At 34.0% G+C, this 17,932-nt stretch overlaps 1 protein-coding gene across 1 annotated transcript; it reads right to left on the bottom strand.

The window, feature by feature from the left end:
* Window positions 1-6,915: 6,915 nt before the first annotated feature.
* Window positions 6,916-16,812, bottom strand: LOC138318418 (uncharacterized). The gene is made up of 4 exons (XM_069260754.1): window positions 16,686-16,812; window positions 12,841-13,002; window positions 9,237-9,350; window positions 6,916-8,144 (listed from the first exon to the last, which is right to left on the bottom strand). Exons 1-4 carry the CDS (start codon window positions 16,730-16,732, stop codon window positions 7,928-7,930), a joined length of 540 nt encoding a protein of 179 aa, XP_069116855.1. The 5' UTR covers window positions 16,733-16,812; the 3' UTR covers window positions 6,916-7,927.
* Window positions 16,813-17,932: the final 1,120 nt, after the last annotated feature.

Below are 17,932 nucleotides of genomic sequence, written 5' to 3'. Positions count from 1 at the left end.
TTGCCACCAAATATAGATTTTAATTTAAGATGGTTGTGTGTTGTTCTAAACAAGAGAGCACCATCTTGAGGATGATACCGTTAAGTCTAGTGTTGAACACTAGGCTAATTGCATGACGGCTACAATTTGATTTGTTTGTATTATATGTCAGCACTCCCCAACAAATGGTTAATACTAACAACTGCCCCAGCTATGTGTCAATCTCGAGGGAGAAAGCTAGTAACAGCCATCATAACATAAGTATGATACACAAATCAGAAAAGGGTACATGTCATTGTATGTATGTTCTCTCTGTTAATGTTTTCTCTTCTTTTATTAAGAAGACAAAGGTAAATTATTACAATTGTGTTGATTCTCAATTGATTTAAGATGAAGAATGTGAGTAGAGTTTTGCTTTGATATTTCAAGAAACCTTTAACAAAACTATCAAGAACAGTCTAGATTTGTTTGTGTACAGATATAATGTTCATTTGTTTTAGATATTTAATTACATGTATATTCAATTGAAATTTGTCTATAGCTTAATTAATTAAAAATTAGTGAAAATACATTTGTTTTGACATTCCATTCATGCTGTTCATTTTTAAATGATTAACGTATTCTTTCACCTTGACATTTGTTGTTACCATATGAATAGTATAGTCACCGGAATATTTCGTTCATCGCCATACTTCCTATTACACAAATCCACATGTAGTCAAACCTTGTTATCATGATTTTGAGGTTTCATTCAAAGTGGTCTTTTACCTTAGCCAGACATCATGCTAAATCTGTCAAATACAATTAGCTCAAAATTGTACCTTATGTAACATAATACTGACCCCTGATTAGCTACATACATAGGTACTAGGTCACAATAGTGCCTGCATCCCCAACCAGAGATCGAATGTGAAACTACTGTGACATCATGACCACTTTTGGCTCTGGCATTATTCGATCCCTACACAATACTATGAGGTAATAGTGGTTTTTTTCTTCTAAACCATAATGGATTAATAGTTTTTCTGGAATAAAAATTCTACCACTGACTTCAAGACAATGAGATTTGGCTGTTAGCCTATATATATATATATGCTACTGTACGCTATGCTGAAGGATTTGTTTTCATATGTTAATAATCAACTGGTATATTTTTATTGCTTTAGGAATGTCTTCCATCAAGTTTCACTGTTGAGTTTTTTCGACCGGGTTCTACTATACACTTGTACTCTTGTACATTACTGCACAACTATATTTTAGATTCATAAAAACTACACTTCCTAAAATTGCCCATGCATGGCACAATGACCAACCACAGTATCTAGGCAAACAGGTCGTTGGCAGTCACTTCCGTCATATGGAATAGTATATGAACTCGTGCTTTTGAGCTACATATATTGTCTTATTTGTGAGTTATATCTGTCATTTTACCCGTTGCTCAGATCAAACAATGAAGTTGCCTTTAATATGATTCTGCTGATCATTGTAATTATTTTGGTGATGTTTAAATATGTTTTGTATGAATTTTGGACATACCATAGCACCATAACCTATATACATTTGTATATATTCAATAACTATTAACATTTACCAAAGCAACAAATTGTTCAGATATTATAAAAAAAAATATTGAGAATTTGATTTTATATATACATACAGTCATATACTTGTTGTTGGTGTTAAAGGGACAATTCAGTCTAAGAGAACATTAAAGTTTGTACATATATCGAAAAAAACCCAGTTCTAATGAAAATTAGATCAGTCGGTTTTACTGTGATATGCATGAAAAGTCCGTGGTTGTGACATGTGTGTAGGTGTTCAAACTCGCTCGCTGTCCGCCATTACACATTGTGGTCGAACTTCTTGTATGCTGAACCCTGTCCCTTGCGTGTAGAGTAAGGCAACTTTTGTCTAGAACTGCTCAAAACGCTCTGACAGTAGTGTGTTTACCTTATTAGGTGAATTGTCTTGCCTAAAAATTATTTTATCACCTTCTCAGTGGTTATGTAGTTTATTTGTTTAACGCGCGTTACTTTGACTCGGGTATGGGTATACGTCCATATTGTACCTGCTTAATCGTATTGATCAACGATTTGATATTTCAACGATATTAATTAAAATACTTAACAATGTCGTGGAATTTATCAATTTTTTACGTTATATGTTTCATAAGAAATGTAGAACAATACATTTATGCTATAATTTGCTTCTTGTTTATGTAAAAGAATTAGCCTGAGTGAATTGTCCCTTTAATGAATCAAAATACCACATGCTATACATATTCATTCTTAAAGATGGAATCCAGTGGGACAATATATACCAGTGGTACAAACCATGGAATCAACTTAACAAATAGAAAATGATGCAATTCTAAGTATCATGCATTTACAGCTAAATTTTACTTGAATGCAGTTTGCACTTTTTTAAGAGCAAAAGATTGATTGGAATTATCTGTATTAAAGTATGTATAGTGTTCATGTATATTACAAATACCAGTATATATGCATTTGATGTAGATTGATGAATTGCTTTTAGTATACATATATATAAAATATGATAAAGAAATGTCAAATATGCCTTCTACCCTTGAAGGTGACAAAGGGGTAGATTACAGATTTGTTTGCCAATGAAGGAGTGTAATTATGCCATGGCTTAATTATGTTTTCAGCAAACTGAAAGGAGAATATCTTTTACTGACAATATGTTATGACAGAAATGAAAAGCTTTGTAAGGTTTTTTTTTCTATTGTTGACCTCTATGAAATAAATGAGATATATATTGCTTTATAGTGATATATGTGTATTGACCATAATGTGCACATGCCAACCGTAAAAAAACGATCCACCAAAAATAATTGAAAATTTAATTGATCACTTTCTAGACTAAAATGATAGATGGGTTTAAGTTATAACATTTTGTTTATGGTATTGCATATGTACTAAGAAAATACACTGCCATTTTGTGATTTATATTTATAACATAGTAATACAAAGTCAATGGAATCAATCTTTTAAACAGATTTTGAACTAGAACTGTTGATAAAAATCATAATATTTAGAACATAAAACTCCAAGAGAAAAAAGTACAGTAAACATATCATGTAACCTCTTGCATTATTATCATACTGATTATTAAATGTATAGTAAATTAAATATACAATATATGTTTTATCGTGTACCTCATATATTCAGCTCTTTATCATTATTAAATATACAATATATGTTTTATCGTGTACCTCATATATTCAGCTCTTTATCATTATTAAATTAAAATAGAATGTATGTGAAACTAAATTGTATGCAATCATTAGGTTTATTTACTATCTGTTGAAAATAAAAATATTGCCTTTGTCTATATGCGACGTGTTAAGATGTTATTTGTTCCAATTATAAGCTTACCTGATCCAGAGACCAAGGTGGTCATATGCTATATTTGGTCTGTCCGTCAACAATTCACATACTCAGCTTCTCTGTAGTATTCTTGTGGCATAAGGATTCAGTGACTGAACCCCCAGGGACCAAATGGGGTCAATTTTGCCATATTGCTTGAATTGCCAGACTTCACTGATCGATATGAATGGAAATCATGTATATATCAATGTGATTATTTTTGAATGACAGTTCCATAAACTTTCATGTAAATAGAATCCCTGCAATATATGACTGTTGTGTCAGGTTCTAAGCCAGATAAGTGTTTGGTATTGTTTAATTAAGCTAGGTGAATGATGCAGGCCCTTTTGGGAATCTTGTATTAATTTACCAAAATCCATCATTCTGTTCTCAAGTCATCATCTTGAATCCAGACTGACGGACTCTACACTATAGTCCTTTCGGGTTACAACTGACAGACGATATTTTCTTTATATCTTATGAGAATGTGTACCATGACTATGGTAACTATGATCCAATTTAAGAATAGATTTACAAACATGCCTTGTTAGCTCACCTGGTCCGAAGGACTTCTTCTCTGAAACTAAGCATGGTATAGCACCCATAGTACAATGGTAGCATCCTTATAGTGTGGGGATTCAAAATTGTGCAAATGATAGGGCTGACCCCCCGGGGGCCTGAGGGGCGGGGTCAAAAGGGGTCAATTTGGCTATTTCCATATAAATTACTTCTTCTCTGCAACTAAGCATGGTATAGCACCCATAATACAATGGTAGCATCCTTATAGGGTGGGGATTCCAAATTGTGCAAATGATAGGGCTGACCCCCGGGGGCCTGAAGGGTGGGGTCAAAAGGGGTTAATTTAGCTATTTCCATATAAACGACTTCTTCTCTGCAACTAAGAATGGAAGAGCACTTATAATGCAATGGTAGCATCCTTATAGGGTTGGGATTTGAAATTGTACAAATGATAGGGCTGACCCCCGGGGCCTTAGACGGCAATAGATGCAAGGTCAAAAAGGTCAATTAGGCTACTACTTTCATATAAATTACTTTGTCTCTGAATCTATGTATTGGATAGCATATTTGTATGGTATCAATAGCATCATTGTATGGTTGTGATTCAAAATTAAACTTTGGGAGTCAATTTTGCTTATTTTTCTAATTGTCAGAGTCTTGTGATAATTACTAACAAAAAACCAGGTGAGCGATACAGGCCCTCTGGGCCTCTTGTAATATAGTAACATTGTGAAAACCATTAACATTTTCTTTTCTGTGCATCTGACCTTCAATATGCTTCTTGTCGATGGAACTTGATACCTGGGTCATGGTTTCACCTAGATAGGAGTACATGTATGTCAGGTGACAAAAAGGTCAGTGTGACCCACATCTGACCTACTTCAAAGCAAAAGGTTCAGGGCCTGAGCATCTATGGTACCTTGTATTTGTGTACTTTTTATTCCATCATATGTAAAGTCTATCGTTTTATATCACAGATAAACAAGATATTCATAGATCTGGACATTCATTATTAGTATGTGCAATTATGTTATTTTTAATATCAAATAAAATATTAAAAGACAAAATATTCCAATGATAACCCTTGTTGTCTGTCAATATACATCTATCAGTTACTTTTCTTCATTTAATCACAGTACTGATAGAGTGAAACAAAAGGAAGCAACTGTGATCAAAATGGTTAATACCGGTATGTGCATGGCCCTTATATTAGCATATCAGCCTTTCAAGACTATAAGCCTCTCCAACAAGGTCTTGTTTAAAGAGTATATTTGTTACCTTTTGCCTTTTATGAAGATGATTCATTTGAACATACTTGTTTGCCTTTTATCGTAGAAGACCTACATGTACTTGATATTCCAGGCAATCCAGGGCTTACTGTCACTGTCGTCCACTCCTGGTCTATGTTGTTGCAAAACAGAAGGCTTCGGGTAATTGAATTGATGTACATCAAATTTATCTAAAATAACAGTACACTTGTATAGCTTTACAGTTGGGTGTGCTGTCTGTGAATCTTCAAAGTAAGTGTCTATCGGTCTTCGATTGGTCTCCTGAAATGCCTTAACAGTGATAGTAACCCCTGGAATATTTAGGATGCACAGTACTTTAGTAGTTTGAACAATTTATTTTTGTCTTTGAACAAAATTGGTAACCCTACATCCCAGCATTGGTTGAAAGTGTTAGGTATGTTTTAATTTACACCACCGACAAATGGTAGTTTTTTTCTATTAAATACAGAAATACAAAAACAGAGACTTCGTCTCAGGTGACCTAAAAATCCATGGCAGTATGCCCTATATGGAATGATGTACCGATCGCGCGATTGTGCAGACAAAAAGAAAAACAATTTTATAGGTATTGTCAGCAGTAGAATATCTTTACATACCAGGTAGAAATTGACTTTGACTATACCAATACATATATATGTATTTATAAAATTCTCTAAACAATGTATACATTAACAGAAATAAAAAGAAATGTGGGGATGTATTATATTTGGTAATAATTTGTAATAATATGTAATCCTAAAGTAATGCTATATTCAATGATTTCATCGGGAAAAATAATCAATAAAAAACTACTACATGTGTACTGCCAGATTCTGATGTTAAAACAATGAACTAAGTATATAAATACATTCATCCTGATTTTATTAACAGAATGATAAAGATCACAAAAACATATGTATATTGTATTTTCATATAAATAATACATTTGTACATCAATATTGAAAGTCAAACATTATTTCTTAGTCCTTTTGTTAATAAACATGATAGCATAATTAAATTCCTGAATGACAAAACATTTATTCTGAGCAGCTAAAACACTACCAGTACTTAAATGCCTGTTGACATCAAAATTTGTATGTACACTACATGTATAGCAATTGTTTTTAGTAAATTTCCAAAATAGACAATATAGTTTAAATAAACAATTATATCTTATCAATATCTTTTTAATAGGTGGGAACATCTCAATCAACACAAATTTTAGATTCATTTATATAAAAGTTGAGTTCATGAAGATATCAACCTCCCCATTATTGTATCAATATCAATATAAAAATCATAATGCCAAATTTCCATCTGACGAGCCCTAGGAATAATTTAAGGATTATTAGCAACATTTGTCGTGACTTACAAAATGCTCACAATTTTGTATTTGCATATTAGAGTTATCTGTCCTTAGGGATAGGTACTGGTGTTGTGTTATGTTATCTTATATTTAATTATGATTATAACATGGAACTTTCTGAGAAAATGACATAATTATTTTAATTTGACAACATCAAAATCAATACCTATCTGCAAGGAAGATAACTCTGTAATAGGCAAAGACAAAATTCCTAATTAACTGCAAGATCAAATACAAATACAAATTTAAAGGGACAATTCGGTCTAAGAGTACATTTAAACTTGCACATATTTCGAAAACAAACTAGTTCTAAGGGAAATTAGATTAGTTTGTTTAACTGTGATATGTCAGAAAAGCTCACTGTAGTCAAATGTAAGTGAAAGTTCAATCGCCATTACAATAGCCTTGTATGCCGAACCCTGACCCTTGCCTGTGTAGTAAAGAATTTTTTGTCTAGAACTACTCAAATCGCTCTTACAGTTGCGTTAACATTATAAGATGCATGTTCTTGTCTAAAAGTAATTTCATCAACTCCTCAGTGGTTATGTATTGCATTTGTTTAACGTGCGTGAATTTGACTCGGGTAAGGGTACAGCCTACATGTTGTACCTGTTTAATCGTATTGATCAACGATTTGGAATTTCAATAGTATTAATCAAAATACTTAACCATGTTGTGGAATTTGTCTCTATTTCTTGTCATATGTTTCATAAGGAATGTAGAACAATACATTTATGCCATATTTTGCTTCTTTGTTATGTAAAAGAATTAACCTGAGTGAATTGTCCCTTTAATAGGAAGTTGAAATAAACTCCAGAATATATTTTGGTATCCTGATGTAGTGATTATTACTGTAGTAATATCCAAACCTATTTCAGATAAGCTTTAAGTACAATCAAGGACAAGATGAAGAACAGTAAAATGAGACCATATATGATAACATTATCTTCAGAGTTTTCCAAATGTGAGCACCACAATATTGAAAAAAATCTCTATAAAAGCGAAAAGAAGCAAATCAGAAAAACATGAGAAAAGAGAATGATCATAAGAATAGGGACAGGTAAAGTAAACTTACTTTATCCGTCACAAGTGTTTGAATAAATTACACATTTTTACATGATATCTGTTGGCGGCTTTTCAGTATCTATTGTCATTGAAATATGAAAACCTTTCAGAATAATCAATAAATTTCCATTACAATCTCCAACTTTTTTTTCACCAACCACAACTTCACAATCAACACACTGTTTAATTCAGAACATTCTGTGCACTTGTGTGTAACCCCAAGAAGTTGTTCTGTGTACAACTCCCAGCTGATTTTTCTGTCTGGGGCATGTCTAGTCCTTTGTCAATGAAGGGAGTTGTGACATTTCAATATACCTTTGGAATCGTGATCACATTACTTTTCACAAAACGTTGGTGCTATGCCGAGTACGTCTTGGTGTCCTTCTGTTGCTTGTAACACGATCACGAACTGACACTGATTTGGATCTAAGCACTCGTGTCAATGCAGTCTTTGAGATAGGTCGTGATTTTAACCTGTTTTTACTTTCACTTTGCACGTTAATAATTGATTTTCGCTTTCTTTTTGCATCTTTTGGCTGCACTCTATTAGGGCACACCCTGTAATAAAGGAAATGTATTTTTCTTTTATTTGGTGCATATCATTATTTTCAATGTTTAAATTCCCTAAATATATTACATAGTTATGTAACAAACTTGCGGTGACTTTTTACAAACTGTACAGTTGAGTAAAGAGAACAATTGGCTTCCTTAAATATTAAAAAAAAATAGAAACACACACAAAAAAAAAAAAAAGTTTAAAGTTTGATATCCTGTTTAAACAATTGATTCTTTGTATGACTATATATAATTACTTACTTGAACTTTTATATAATTAGTCAATAAAAAGTGTCTATGCATCATCCTAATTATAACCTTAGATATTATTGTTACCTGACTCTCTATATAAATGTAAATGAAGTAATTTCACCTATTGACTGGGGGGGATGTTTGCATGCAATTATTGTTGACGTCATAATTAATTGTTGACGTCATAAACACTGGAGCGCCGGATCGACCCAAATACCGGTATTCTTTCGGTGAAAGTCTATCTCCCCAGAAGCTCAGTGACAAGTTTAAGATTGCGGTTCAGGTAACAAAACAGTTGTTTCATGCCTGTTCAGTCAACAGGCAAATCTATTTCCCGAGGTGTTGGGACCAGCATGATGAACTGTTTCCCGAGGCCTGAGTATACTGTTGACTCATTGATTGTTGTGTTGTTTGTAAATTTTGGCAAAACATGTAAAAAGGAAAGTTCTTTATTTGTTTTGTTGCAAGTCCACAAGATTCAGTACATAATTAATTCTGTCACCAAAATCACCATGCAATTATGTTAACTAATGTTTATAGCATGTAGTAGGAGCGATGGTTTGACCAGATTCAATTTAACGAATAAAAGCATAAACAAATGTCACATCGAGTCATTTTTCACCTTGTCAAGAAAATGGCGGCCGAAATTTACAAACAATACAATAATCTACGAGTCAACAGTACTGGTGATGTCTATGGTTGGGACGGATACATAGACGCGTTAATTATATCAACTAAGTTATGTTTAACTACACCATATAGGCAAACAAAAAATCACTAGTTTATATACAGGGTCTAAAACTTTTTGACTCCTGCCCTTATATGAAACAAAGAAATACATACACAAGATGTGATTCCATTTCCCATTCCCACATCTCCATAGTACAGCCTTTATGTGGACAAGCCCGCACTCCTAAGCACTTTTGATGTTCAATGTTATCTTCAGGTAGATCTGGTCTGTAAAATGATTCATGTGCATAATACAATAAAATCTAAATACAGATTTATTTTAATAATCACATCCTTTTCTCCTTTTAAGTCCAAACTTCAATTTTTGTGCAAGACTACGGTTAAGGAATAATTCTTCTTTTTTTTTTTTTTATCCGTGTCAAAGTTTGAATATATAGTTATCCAGGTCCCACAAAAAGTCTATAACTTTTTTTTACAAAAACTAAGTTAAAGTATATTCCATTTTGCCTTTACACAAAGCTTAAGGTATATATATCATAACATGCTTGCATTTCACTTATGCAACATTATGTAAACAAAAATCAACAGATCTAGTCTGGACATCTAAAGATAACTATTATCTTAATATTCATTGTAAAAAATACTGGTTTAATTATCATATATAAATTTTAAGTTTATTATCTTCCAACACTACATATAATTACAGATCAAATCAAATTTAATACGGGCAAATCATTCATTCTGTTTCACTATACAGTAAAACCCCTCTAACTCGAACCCGGATTCCTTGAATACCCCCTATTCGTCGAACTGGTCGTACGGTCCCAACCATCTCCCTATATAATCTATGTAACAAAACCCCGGATAGCTCGAACAGTTATTCGTCGAATACCCCTTATTCCTCGAACAGAAATATGTCCCCGTTTCATCAAATACATAGTATTTACCCATGTATTCGTCGAACAGGTGTTCGGCCCTTGAGATTTTTTACCTATGTCACACCTGACTGCACCGACCGACATGGATAACTGCTCACAATCTTGTGTTTATACAGTTGGCGTGTCAAGCCTTTAGGTCATTAATCAAGGGATTAACGGTGTCATTATTACCTACCTACACGACCGCAAGTTGTTGTTTGATGCTAACTTTATTTGATTATTTCCGAAAAGACATTAAGTTATTGGTGTTTCTCTCGTATATAATCTTCGCTGTAACATACGAAAATACGGAAGTTGTTGATCCGTGTTAATAGAAAGTACGCGTTGTAAATGCCAAAAGAGGCGGAAGATATTGCTGACGTCCACCTAATTATAAAAGTTTATTTTTTTAAATTTCTTTGTTGGTTTCATTCGAAAGGCTAGCACAATATTATTATTCGAAAGATGTAAACGATATCAAAAGATACATGTAGAGTATATTTTATCAGTGCATTGCGTATCTTTTCCCGTAAATTGTATTTTGTAAATTTACTCGTAAACACATGTAACATAGGGCCTAACGTTACGCTTTTATATTACTAAATAAACATCTATAGATATCATTTCTTATGTCTGTAAATATGCTGGTTTATTAACATTATTGTGAGTATGTATTTTGTAGGGCTGAAACGATTAATAATTTTTGTATTCGATTATTCGGTCACATGTAATCGATTACTAATCGATTAATCGTTTGAATTGAAGGCAACTATATTTTTTCACTACTGACTACTGAAAACGTCCGCCATGTTTTGTTATCAACTAATAATAACACCTACTGTACCGTATAATATGACAGAGGACATGCCTTATATAATATAAGCTTACCAACAAATAAGAAAAGATTTATTGACAAAACAAACGTATTTTATCCCAAATACTGTATCGTCTTCCGTAACAATAACATCGTTTAAATCAAGTCTGCTAACCCGCTCTTTTGACGTGACCTTCACACGTACGACTAATCAACCAAATTTGGATCGCCCCGAAGCGACATGACCAAATTTTCGTCAATGAACTTTTTTATTTCTGTGATCAAAAAAAAAATCAACAACTCTTATATACAATTAGAATATGAACAAAAACAATCTTTTTATATGATAAACACATGCAATAGTAAAATTTAAATGTTCAAGATTACTGCTCCTTCCACTCCCGAGCGTTTCCGGCGGCGATTAGGCCTCCGTGACGTAACAACATGGAGTCGATCGCTAGTGAAAATTGGCGATCAGCGTGTTGCAAGCTTTCTCATGACATCCACTTTTTCATTGATTAATGACTTTAACTTCCACAGAGACGTAATTTAACAAGTATTTCTCACATCATATATGCTTTGTTGAGTTCAAAACATGTACATAAAGAGATGAAACTCCAGTCGGAATGACTTACTCAGAAATCCATGATCTGTCAACGTGTTTAGTCAGCTTACAATGCACTGGCTATGCATGTTACGATTAACGATTAATAAAATCTTTAATAGATTATCAGCAATTAGCTTCATTAATCTAATCGCCTCCGATTATTCGACTAATCGTTTCAGCCCTAGTATTTTGTAAATGTGCTAAATGATTTGTGATAATTAAATGATAGAAAATGTACCCCTTGTTGACCAATATGGATTGTGCATTGACTAGATGTTGATCGCTTACTCTGCTGTGAATGGCATTTGATTTAGGGCTTTCTCGTAAGCATTTTCAAACGCTCAATTTATGTTATACATATTTTTTCAACTTGATATTACTATCAATAAAACACTTGAGTAAAGAGAAGGATACGTTAATCAAAATGTCATTGCCGTGCATTTTTTGACATAGTTTGAGACCGGACATTTTGACTGTCGATCGTGACCAACCTCGGATGAGTCGAATACCCCGTATTCCTCGAACTATTGACCTGGTCCCCCGCTGTTCGAGTTATAGGGGTTTTACTGTATATTATATTTCGGTAAATATTTAGTGTTGATTTAGTAATTGGTGGTAGCAAGTGATCTTATTTCCTTTCACAATGATATTAACAAACACACAACTATTTCATGGTATTCCGTTTAACACTTTTTAATCTGACATTCTGCATCAAGGTTCCTATAGGATGTAGGAATGATACATTACATATATTATAACGAAATGCTTATAAGGTCATACAAAAAAAATATTTGTGTTTCCGGTAACCGACCAACCCTATAAAATCAGTGCCTACTCAAAAACTTTTTATCAGTTTTGTCCTCAAGCAAACAAATACAAACCTATATTTTTGGTTTTGCACAAAATCAGGAATTTTGGTACTAATTCTGTAAATTTAAGACACCAATAATCCCTTGGGATTCAAATCCATGGTTTAATATATATATACAAGGGTTTCATTATCTTTCAGCAGAGGCGGTACAAATGCAGTTTTAGGGGGTACTTTTCTATACCAACTGTATGCTATCTAATGTAGTTTAGCCTAAATCAGGCGGTACCACAACCAGGTTCAACAGGCAAAAAGTACCGGGTACCGCCTGATATTGAAACCCCTGTATATATAATGTTGAATAAAGTCTATTTCAGTTTTTCACTGCAAGAAACTGGGATCAAAAAATATTTAAAAACAAATTAAAAAATCCCTAACTACCGACCCTTTATTTCTAAAGGGTGTAACTAGAAACAAGAATACCGACCCTTTATTTTTAAAGGGTGTTACTAGAAACAAGAATATATTTTTATTTGGCCTAATTTGGTCCCCACAGGTTCGCTATAACCATGTTTCATTGTATTAAAATTAAAAAGATATTCAACTATTACCTTATTAAGGGAAATGTGTTTTCTTTCAAGCATGTTGGACATTTGCGGAAGCTGTGCCTTAAGACCACACCATCACTGTATAAACATTCCTCACAGACTCGATGTTGGCACAATCCATAAACCATTTTTAGACGTGGAGACAAGCAGACAATACAATTGAACCTGTAATAAAAAAGAATAGATATATAATTTTACCAATGTAATATATTTGCATGTCACTATATAGTGTAATCAAATCGGTGGTGGAAGCAAGTCATGTAAGGACGTGCTCCCATGTATGCTGTGTATTGCGCCGTGTATGTATGCGAGGTGCATGTTTTGGGAGACTGCGGTATATTCGTGCTGTGTCCTCTTGTATAGTGGATCTGTTGCTCTTTTTATAGTGCTATATCTGTAACCGGATAACAGACTTAGCTTAAGTAAAGTTACAGCCGTATATAGATTGATGCCACAACTATGTTAAGTCATACTTGGTCTGGATTCCATAACAATCTCTCACACCTTTGAGTACCGTAAAACAATCATTTGGCTCAAAAATTATTGCTTTCAATTAAGAATTATTTTGTTTGTTTTCAATAAAACTAAAAACGTGATGGTGAGTGGAATTTTATGAGAATTCAGAATACCTCATGCAAACTTATTCTTTTGCACACAGCAAATGCCCATATTACACTCACTGGAATGTTTGCACAGAAGCCTAGTTAAACCTATGCGTTTTAGTGATCATGATGACCCAGTTCATATATAGTTATCAATGAGTTGTTGTATTTTTGCCCATTTATGACACATATAACTATAAATATTGAGTTAAAAATTTTGTGACATTGTATTTCTGATGTAGTAAAAATTTGTAGGTCATTCAATTTGATTCATGTAACTTATGGTTAACTTGAATTGCCATATTAAATCTAATTGCAAATTTACTTGCAACAGGTCAATTGTATCATTACCACCGCCTGAAATTGCAACAATATGGTCAACAAAATGGAATCATAGGTCCAATGACGACAGACCATTAGCTTCTGTCCGTCGTTCAGAATCAGAGCAAGGAGCTACATCTGTCATCATCACAGATACCATTGAAGATATCAACTTATTCACACACAATATAACTAACAAGGAATATTCAGTCATTCATATTGTAACGCACAATCGCGTCATGTCAAGATTCTCTCGTCAATATAACGAGTCGTAGTCACAGACTACTGCCCTTGAAGATGTACGTAGGACACTTTGTCAGCTGGTACCAAATACCAGGAATAACTGTAGAGGTTCTGCACCCGGAAGCTTGTCAACACAGCCTTTAAAGCTAAAAAGGAGCTCAACTATCTCCTCTTGTCTCTGTCTCAGCTAGCAAAAGGTCAATATCTGGTAGAATGAGAGACTATGTATCTCAATAGCTTCTCATTATTTAGAAACTCAATGCAAGAACAACCAGTAACTCCAATATAAAAGACAAATGTTGATTATTGATAAAACAGTAATAAATTAACAAGATATATTTACAGAATACTCTCACATTCTTATTATCACTCCATAACTATGATTACAGAATATACAACAGATCAATCCTAACTATTCCAACAATACGCCATATATTCCAAATAACAACTGATCTAGTTAATTCTAAAGGATGCCAATAACGGTTGGTGATGCCACCAATTCCCCTCTTCTGTCCACACTTGGTCAAATATATCGGTGATTACACCGAATGTCCACAATACAAACACGTGTACAAACGCCACGCCCCAATGAATGTAAACAAACAGTAGTGATGACACCAACTGCCGAACGACTCTCTTGAGATCTATATTATTCCAAATAGTCAGTATTATACAGTAAATAGTATTGAATTAATATCCACAGGACTATCCTTTTGCCTTATAAAATGTTTTCTAATAATAATAATAGAATAATTCCAAATATTGACCATGGCGACACAGAACCTGTGTGACCTGGAGCAGATCTAATGCAAAACTGATCTCTGGCGCGGAAGTCTGCGTTTTATAGCCTTCGATCGTATCCCTCGCTCCACCCCTTTTTACCATATATGCAGCATCGTATCCCTCGCTCCGCCCCTTTTACCAAAAATGGAGCATCGTATCCCACGAACGTATCCCCGGACCGAAGCACTCCGTTTCTCCAATACAATTCTATAGTAAAAGAGTTTGCTTCAGCTATACAATATAGTTATAAATACCAAATACATTCTTAATAAACCTTAAGTAAACCATCCTAATCAGAAACATCGTTTCAACACTTATAATCTTAGAGACAAACAATATCTAAATATATTTCAGCTGATAAACATGCCGAAACCGACAAATAAATAAGTATGTCATTGGTTCACTTGTTCCGCCCAATACTGTGCTATTAAACCTTTACTGAAAGAAAGATTGGAACAGTTATGTTTCTGATAAGGTATTGTTACAATCTTAGCTAATCTTAACTACTATACAATATCTAAAACCTTACATTTTCTCTCCAGTGAATGTTCACATTCAGCCTTGCTGCCGTCAATGATTACAAAGATGGCGGCGATACTAAATTTAGTATGACTTGCCAAAACTACATAAAATACAAGTTAATACAGAAAACCTGTTACAATTTAGCGGAACCTTAGCCATCATGGCACTTACACCTTGTTCTCGCTATTAAGGCTTGTTCACATTTAGAATGAATAACAATATAAACTCTTAGAACACACAACGTACATGTCGTACAATGTCGTACAATGTAGTCAAACATCAGCTGATTTTACGATCAGCTGATCAGCCACAGAACTCGTAAACAACACCGGGTATTAGATTAGTACATAAATGCAACATAGAGCATAAAAGATGCTCTCAATATATTCAAATAATGAATTTACAGGATATAATTAACATTATTTAGCATCAAAAACTATATTATCTATAAAAATCCCTGCAAGTGTTGTACAATATTATAACAATTTTCTAAATTTTCAGTTTACAATCTAAACTAACAATAACAGTCCTGAACAAAAATTGAGATGCTGACTAATAACTGTGACAATTTTAATATGTCATTTTCTTTCCAGTTGCTTATTACCTGTATTTAAAATTGAAAATAATGAAATTTTGAAACGTCATGTGACAACCCTAAAAACACCATACATTTTAAAATAAGAAAAATAAATGCTGAATGGAATATTTTTGAAAGGCATGTGACTTGAATAAACTAAAAAATGTTTGAACTTTCTTTTAATGAATTCAAACATTTTTTATCATGCCTGGGCATTTATTAATCAAACTTTATTTAGGAGGTGTTCCATTTTGGGTACTCAAACCTGCTGAAACACAGGGCTGGACCGGGCATGCTTCCAAGCTCTGTATTTATAAATATATGCACTGCTGACAAGTAAACAAATCATGAAATTAATAATAAAAGCATCTATTTGTGGAATGTTAAGAAAAAAATCTGGATTCAACCACAAGTAAGAAAATTTTTACAATTATCTTCAGAAAGTGTTCCAATGTTGGGTAGCGTGACGTTAGGCAAGTACAGTAGCCTAGACCTACTGTTCATGACTATTTCGCATTCCTCATATGCATGTTTAGCCAGACAGGGAACACAGACAGGACAAGGGAAACACAAAATATACTATCAACAAATAATAAACTTATAAATATAAATAACTAATAATTTTTTAAATAAAACTGTTTGTAAATAAAGCTGAACATTCGTGTTTTTACTTCACTCCCCCCCCCCCCTCTTGGTTTTCGTGCTTAATTCACCGTGGTTTAGAGTTCTCTGAAGGTAAGAAGTCGCCCACCGAACAAAAGTAACATCATAGATAAAATATCACACAGACTTGTTATTACCTTTGTTCATAAACATTCTGTGTTGCCTCTAACACAGACGTTGACATCTTGTTGGATGAGACTTTGTAGATTTTTCTCTTGTTCGGTCTTCGCGCCTGAGATGTCACGTGATCGCAATGTAAACATTTGATTCGTTGGTCGAATGTTTACAAAAAAATAAACAGCGCCATCTTCCGGGACATGTGAAGTATTGAAATTTGAAGTACAGATCGTAATGTGATGAAAGTAGCGTATTTATTCTGCCGGAGAGTTCATAGGACTGTTTGTATATATGCTAGTATATATATAGCACTGTATGTTATCTTAAATCTCTGCTGTATGTATCGAAACCAAATTGCAACGGCACCATGAGGAAATCAGCCAGGGGCCAAACAGGGGTAATTTGTAAGGGTCCCAATTTGTAAGTAGTTTGACTGGGAATTTGACATCTCAAATAATCAGGTTGGGCACATGTAAATTTATTGCTATTATAGCGATATATAGCTATAATAGCTATTTAAAGCTATACAAAACTGGCGAAAAACAACATTTCTGGAGATAAAAATGTTTGCAGGCAAAACGACGCCTGTAACTGTTTCAGGAGTCGGTTTTGAGAGCAAGCATTTTTATCTCCAGAAATGTTGTTTTTCGTCAGTTTTGTATAGCTATAAATAGCTATTTTAGTTATAGCTAGTAATACATTTACATGTGCCCAACCTGATCCTGGATGATACAGTTGTATGTTATCAGATCATCTACGGAATTTAAGTGCTACGGAAAAATGAGCTGCAATTAATACTGCACCAGTAATAAAAAACTGTATATTTTTGAAGTCTTTTCGATGGATAATTTTGTTGTCGTCTTCCGGCCATATAGCAGGCCGGGTATGTTTTATTCATTATACTGTGACCCAGGTCCTATATATATGTAACAGGAGAGGAGAAAATGTAGTGGCCAGACTTATTTGGACCCGGGACCCTCCAAACACTAGCCGAGTGCTCTACCGACTGAGCTACCTGGCCACCGATGATCGACCCAGTCCAATCCCGCTACATTCCTCCCTCCTTTCTCGAAGTCTTCGCCCTCGAAGACATACAAGACCCTTCCAAACACCAACAACGTGGGTTATTCAGTTGGTCGCCAATTCTGTAACAGGATCGAGAAAAGAAAATGTAGCGGCCAGACCGGGATTCGAACCTGGGACCCTCCGAACACTAGCCGAGTGCTCTACCGACTGAACTACCTGGTCACAGATGATCGACCCAGTC

This window comes from Argopecten irradians, chromosome 3 (assembly GCF_041381155.1).
Source record: "Argopecten irradians isolate NY chromosome 3, Ai_NY, whole genome shotgun sequence".
Taxonomy (NCBI): Eukaryota; Metazoa; Mollusca; class Bivalvia; order Pectinida; family Pectinidae; genus Argopecten; species Argopecten irradians.
The sequence above is the reverse complement of the archived record's forward strand: the minus strand, read 5'-3'. Positions and strand labels throughout refer to the sequence as shown.